Source organism: Gadus chalcogrammus, chromosome 1 (genome assembly GCF_026213295.1).
Source record: "Gadus chalcogrammus isolate NIFS_2021 chromosome 1, NIFS_Gcha_1.0, whole genome shotgun sequence".
In the NCBI taxonomy this organism is placed as follows: Eukaryota; Metazoa; Chordata; class Actinopteri; order Gadiformes; family Gadidae; genus Gadus; species Gadus chalcogrammus.
In genome coordinates this window covers 11,066,460-11,073,783 of record NC_079412.1, presented here as the reverse complement: position 1 = coordinate 11,073,783, position 7,324 = coordinate 11,066,460, and the positions used below count along the sequence as shown (strand labels likewise).

Sequence of the window (7,324 nt, the reverse complement as noted above, 5' to 3'; positions counted from 1 at the left end):
TCCAGGCATCAGGCCTCCCGAGAGTGGATGAATCTGCCTGCTCTGCTGGAGTTCATTGTCATGAACAACATCCCAGGAATCCGATGACCCACTGGGGGAAGTGGAGCACTCAGGCCCCCCTGCCTCTTCTAAGGAGGAACCAGCCGGCTTCAAAAGAAATAGGAAGGTTTTGTTGTACGCGGAAAATGGATATGCTCCTGCTAGTACTAGTCTACTATACTATAATACTATAATAGTAATAATAATTATTATTATTTGTATTATTATAATAATAATATAATTATTGTTATTCTAATAATGTGTATATTTGAAGTGCAGGGTACGGAATGAAAACCTAAAGCCTTCCTCCTCCAGAGAGGTAAGGCAGACTCATAGCCACAGTGGTGCTGTGTGGTCTCCCCCTGTGTCGGCCTCACCCCCTGTGCCTGCCACACCTCAACTGTTCACACCTGGTCTGCATCAGCTTATCTCCCCTTCTAATACACCTCGTGTCCCTGCAGTCATCGCCAGATCGTACTTCACTGGTTGATATTCGTACCTGGCTCCAGTCTTTTCTTAACATTTACCAGTCGTTCTTCTCCTGTTGAGATCTCGTGTCTAACCTTTGTGAGGTGTCTAACCACCTCCAGCCTTAAGGGGTTATAAATCAGCCTCGCCGGGCCTGCATTGGAGCTGCTGCTCCACAGTGCATCAGTTGTCGTTCTGAGCGCTATAGGCGAAGAAGGAGACTATCAGTGGGCCTCCATGTGACGTCCCGTAGGACCTCCACCTCACTCTGCTGCTGCTCTCCTCTGCTCCACATGGGCTGGGCGCCCCTGCGTTCATGCTTCACACAGACGGACCGACATGACATGTGGGCCTATAAATCACTGCTCCGTCTCATATGATCCCACGTACTCTTGTCCTTGGGTGAGAAAGATAAAATTGAAATGCGTACACAGCCTGTCGATGTTCGAATAGAGCCCGGGTTTTTTCCCGGACAGACCTTGCATTGAGGATAATATTGTCTTCAGCCTCTCCTGTGGGTCTCGCCCATTCTCGTGTTACGGACGACTCCAGTCAAGTGAAATCTACCAGGGTGTGCCGTGATTCTAGGATAAAGTTAGAACAAGAAATAGTCTGTCGCTAAATAAATGTGCTACAAACCGGCTATTATTTTGGCCTAAAAGAGCACAACCAGGTTCCTGTTGAGGGTTGAAGTCAACATGTTTGGGTGAGCGTCGTAATGGCCGCTTAACCTGGTTGCGAGTATTCATGATGAATCACAAAACATGGCCGCTTGTGTTCTACATTCAAAACAAAGAAAACATTAATCTCTACGTTAACATGATTATTAGGTCATATAAGAAACACGTGGTAGTAGTATCAAATGTATTCTGGGAATTATGTCCTTCGTATTGCAAACGAATTAAGTTAAATTAAATTAATATTTTAATTAATATTTTGCCCATGATGAACACGATATAATGAAAATAATTACCGTTAAAGGGTATATCATGCAACACTTCCACTTCAAACAACTAGACCTGATTTATGTATTTGGTTGAGTTTTCGATGTTTTCGGCAATATTCAAACCCAGAGGAATCTGTAGTTTCATGGAAGGCAACGGTGCATTTCATCTCCTAGCGTCATCCCCCCTTCAGCCCCTAACCCCTGGGGAAACATGGTGAACAGTAATCAGTAGAGACCTCACTTATTGAGATGATCTTTGAATATCGCTCTAGCTTACTACATCAAGCTACTATAACAAGTGACTCATGCCAGCCACCGACCTCATGTTACGGTACATCGGTAACGTTATAATGGTATAACAACTTTCAACCTCGCTGATAGTTTTTTTGTTTGATTGTTTAGACCACACATTAACGTGCTATAACATTGCTACCCCACAATCTAATTTGATTTCCACGTTACATTAGCTAGAGCTAGCTGGGTAGCCACAACTTTAATACTAATGATAATAAATACACAGAGTCACAGTCAAACTTGAGTCATCAGTTAAAATTTCACCGGCAGTAGTGGTGAATACACAACTCCCCAACCGACAACAGATTCCACGCTACTTCAACATGTCATCAAACTACGTCATTGTTTTTTTTAAATTGAGACCCCAAGTGGCAGAAATTAATTATCATACCTTTAGGCCTCATCAATTAATTTAAGCGTGCATTCAATTAATTGATGAAGAATTAAATCCTGAGAACGAAGAATGAAATATATCTGATTTTTAGCATAGAAAGTTTGTGCTCTAGGGAAATTTGAAATAAAATATCACCTTCATTTTTCACAACCGAATATATCCTATAATTGTAAGTTAATTCTTGGACCCCTATTCTCCAACATGGGGTCTAATGTAGACTTTCCATACGTTTCCCAACAGCATGGATAGGAAACGCAAGCAATAGACTCCTTAAGCTACCCTGCTTCATTGTCACGGCTAAATATAAGAATGACTCTTGCAACGAAAGCAGAGCAGCCTTGTGTCTGGACTATCTACTGTACCCAGGCCCAACGTGGGCTGAATCACTCCATTGATGAGTGGTGAATTAACGACATGAGCTGAATCACCTCATTCATGCTCCAGTAGGTCTACAGTGACATCCAGTCTTTGTTAACAGACTCATAACATACTCACAAACACATTGGGGCTGGAGCGATGCTGAGAGCGCATCTCAGATAGCCTACATTCTACTGTTGCTAAAAAAGGTCTACTGGTTAGCAACTTCAGCTAGCCCAACGGCTCTTTACTTGATAGATAACAAACAAAAAAGAACAATGGAAAGTATTCTAGTTATCGGGAGGGATGATAAACAATGACACTTCGACACCTGTTTGAACGAAATGCCTCAAACGGACGTTTGCGGTCGCTCATCGGCCGGCTCCTGGAGCGAGGTCTAAAACAGACCGCCGCTCCAGGGAGCAGAGAGGATAAGGACCTGAACGGGGAGCGGACAGAAGGCGAGAGAGAGGGACGAACGCACCGCAGGGCACACAGGGGCTTTCTTGTTCCACGGCGGCCCGGGACTTCCATTGTCTGGATGAATATGAAAGTGAACGTGAACGTCGGAGTGAATATGGAAGTAGGACTTGGCTGAATGGAGCCTGAAGAGCCCTCCGGTTCTCCTACATATCCTGTTTGTTTGGCCGCTGCTCCACTACGGCACTCGTAAAGTGTCATCCTATACTCAAGAGGCCCTGCCTTGCAGTCTAATCATCCACCATCTTTTGTCATGCAAACCTGTACTTTTATCCGGCAAAAACACTTACTCTGTGTGTTTTTTCTGTCGTCTCATCTTTAAATATTCATCAGGGCTCAAACCGACCTCCTGGGAGAGCTCTCGGAAGAAAAAACATCCAAGTATAGGCCTACTGTGCCTGTGTACCAACTGTGTATGCATTATTAACCTGTACTAGGAAGTAATTCTTCATGACAAGCCCAATGAGATATTCATCCTAGTGGGATGCAGCTATCATTTCAGGGATGTACAGTCTCCTACCAAATCAGCTGACCGCCCAGAGCCGACTCCAACTGCTGGCCCGCTAGAGACTAGAGGACAATGGGGGATGCTGTTGGACCCGACGTTACACAGAGAGACGCCTGCCTCTCTCCGTTAAGACGCTGCGAAAAAATGAGCCCAGGGCAAACGCAAAGGGACACATTTACGGCGCTTGATTGTCAACGGTCGGGGGGGGCTATTTTAAGTGCAATATTTATTCATAGTGTCAAAATGTAACACTTTAAATAAGAATAATAAGTCAAGGCTAGGTCCAACTAATAGTGCATATATTTCAGCTTTCTTTAGGCCGTTTCCGTTCAGGATTTTATTTATATATTTTTTCCGACTCGGGGCAGCGGGGTGGCCAACCTCTGACCAGGGGGGGCCGTGGCCCCCCCTGGCCCCCATGTGGCTACGCTGCTGCCTATCCATACTGCACTGGACATGTGAGGGTCTATACACTGTTGGGACAGAAATAGGCACAGCACAAAAATTATGAAACATAGAGAGACGTTTGAGGGGTTGAGATAAAAGCAGGGAGATCGAGGGGACGTTTCTGTATGAAATTGTTGAAGAAACATTGAGAAAAAAACTCACAAGACTAGCGGCTCAAGATACATTTGAATAAAAACGTACAGACGTTTTGTATGTCCCATCGCTGCAGTTTATATTTAAGGCCTATAACATGTATATTGTTGTGTATTTCTCAACGTATCAACATATGCACCACAGTGTACAACGTGAGGTCCACCTGCCTATAGGAAGGTTTCAGCATGACCTATCATAGTGCCAGGGCCAACCAAGCGGCAGCCATGACTTATTTGTGTGAAGCCCTGGCGGTCGCGCCCAACGTGTAGTTCCTCTAACGGACTACAGGGGGCCCGCCACCGTTCTAAGTCAGTGGGACACACTTGATTACATTTTATCTCCGTTACGTTAGGATCTCAGAGGCCTGTTCATCCCAAAATATTTTTTTGGAGGTCCCGTTTGACTGTTAATATAAAGATTATTAATTAGTTTGGCCACAGTCTACTGCGAGGCAGCCATTCAACTCCCGCCGTCAGTGTGCCAAATATTGATCGTTTCCATTGTCAAACCAATGGGTGACGTCACACTACGTGCATATTTTTCATACAGTCTGAGTTCAACGAGACAACAGCCTCCTGTGTAGAAGTAAACAGAAGGACTGGTTCCTACTGTTTCATTTATCAGCTCATCTAGATGGGTGGATCAAACCTTAAATCTTGATAGCAGGCACATGGACCTAGGCACACAGGGCACTCACACACACACGTACAACCACACCTACTCAGGCATGTACACACACGCGCACACACACACACACACACACAAACCCACACACGCACCCATTCAGGCATGTGCACAGACCATGTGAACATACACAAATTCATTTCAAGAGCCCATGAAGTGCATGTGCTCAGGTTTCAAGCCCAGGGCACCTGTAGCTCCGTTGGAACAGTTTGGCCGGGCCTGTACACTGTACACTGTCTACTGGGGATTCATTCACACAGCACGGGACACACAGTTCATACACCGATGACCTCCTCTGAGCCAGCCATGTTCATGAACACAGTATAGCACAGCACAACAGGGCCTTCTGTACATACTTATTCTGTAAATACATTATATCCATAACACACACTGCAAGTCATGTGAATAACCCCGCATAATCAAGTAGTCAATCACAATAATGACTGCACACATTCACATCCTATGTGTAAACATAAGTGTGTGTGTGTGTATGTGTGTGTGTGTGTGTGTGTGTGTGTGTGTGTGTGTGTGTGTGTGTGTGTGTGTGTGTGTGTGTGTGTGTGTGTGTGTGTGTGTGTGTGTGTGTGTGTGTGTGTGTGTGAGCATACTCTGAAACACAGAATGAAGTGACCCAATGTAAACAAACCAACCAAAATCAAATCATGCTTGACAGGATGTAGAGCAAACCACCACGATTGAGTTCTGAGTTTGTTTGAGTAAGCGTTTGTGTGTCTGTTTGTATGTATGACTGAATGTGCGTACGTATTTCTATGTATGATTGTGTGTCTATGTGTTTTTACATGTGGATGTATGTGTGTGTGTGTGTGAGTGCGTGTTTGCATGTGACTTTATATGTGTGTTTATGTGTGTGTGTGCGTGTGTGTGTACGTTGCTGTGTGTGTGTGTGTTTGTATGTGACTGTATATGTGTGTGTGTGTGTGTGTGTGTGTGTGTGTGTGTGTGTGTGTGTGTCTGTGTGTGTGTGTGTGTGTGTGTGTGTGTGTGTGTGTGTGTGTGTGTGTCTACAAGAGATGTGCTGTGCAATCTATCAATATCAGTGTTGATTATCTTTATGTCCATCACTGACATCTCTCATCCCTCAGCAGTAGCTGCATGCCACTAAACTGGATTTATTTCATTTTATAACCATGTTATTTATAATTCACAACGATCTGCCATGAATGCAACTTTTCTTCCACAGCCCAGTTTACTTTCTGCACCTTGGACACTAAAGCTTAGCCGTTCCAGACTCCATGATACCTGCTGAGGCTAGAGATGAATACATGGGGAACAACAACAAAAACAACAATGATAATGCAACTACTGACCATTATTCCAGGGACATGACAGTGCATTTAGAGAGAGAGACACACACACACACACACACACACACACACACACACACACACACACGCACACGCACGCACACACACACACACACACACACACACACACACACACACACACACACACACACACACACACACACACACACACAAACACAAACACACTAACAGATGTATACACAAACATAAGCACACATTCAAATGACAGCAGACAAACCATAACAGACAGGGTAACAAACCAACACAGACAGACAGACAGACAGACAGACAGACAGACAGACAGACAGACAGACAGACAGACAGACAGACAGACAGACAGACAGACAGACAGACAGACAGACACAGACACAGACACAGACACAGACACACACACACACACACCACACACACACACACACACACACACACACACACACACACACACACACACACAGAGAGACCCACAGACACACAAACAGGTATGTGACCATACTATAGATGAACAGTGATCGCTCCTACCCTCCATAAGCCCCAAACGTGAAGCTCCTTTTCCTCTGCGGCATGCCGGCTACCAGGGAGGAGCAGCGGCCCACACGCTCCGTCTGCCCAGCGCTTGTGTCACTTACGCTGAGTGAGCACATGTGTCTGTGCGACCGTGTGTGTGTGTTTCGGATTTCAATGTGGGTGTGCTAGTGTGTCAGGTTGTTATTTTTCTGTGTGTGAGCCTTGTCTTTCTTGAGACAGGCAGCTCCCAGGGCCCTCCCCCATCCCCGGTTTACACGCCTCCTTTACAAACAGAGGAGGGAGGGAGGGAGGGAGGGAGGGAGGGAGGGAGGGAGGGAGGGAGGGAGGGAGGGAGGCTGAAGCCGGCTGACCATAACCAGTCTTTCAGGGACTAAAGTCCTGGGCTCATCAGAAATACACCATCTCTCTCTCTCTCTCTCTCTCTCTCTCTCTGCTCTGCTCTGACTCCACAGCAACAGAGAACACAGCCTTCAATATGCTGGGATGTTTATCTCAACTTCAGTGTTTAGCTATGTGGTAGAGTCACCAGCAGTGTAAGGACAAACCTAGCGTATGCTAAGAAATACCATCATTGGTGATTTGGTCAAAACAATTGGTAGCGAACACCTTTTAGGATAGAGTTTGAAAAGTAAAAGTATTGGTTGTAGTGCAACCGTAGGAGTAGAAGTTTATCTCTTTCTCTCTGCATTCTCTGTCTCTCATTC

General features: G+C 45.3%; 1 protein-coding gene across 4 annotated transcripts in view; it reads right to left on the bottom strand.

The window, feature by feature from the left end:
* LOC130381468 (rap1 GTPase-activating protein 1-like) overlaps nt 1-6,742 on the bottom strand; it is a 42,952-nt gene extending 36,210 nt beyond the window's left edge. For all 4 annotated transcript variants that reach the window (XM_056589085.1, XM_056589094.1, XM_056589102.1 and 1 more), the window contains exon 1: nt 6,615-6,742. In XM_056589085.1, coding sequence (XP_056445060.1) covers nt 6,615-6,736 — 122 coding nt within the window. In that variant the 5' untranslated portion in view covers nt 6,737-6,742. The remainder of the gene's footprint in view (nt 1-6,614) is intronic.
* Nucleotides 6,743-7,324: the final 582 nt, after the last annotated feature.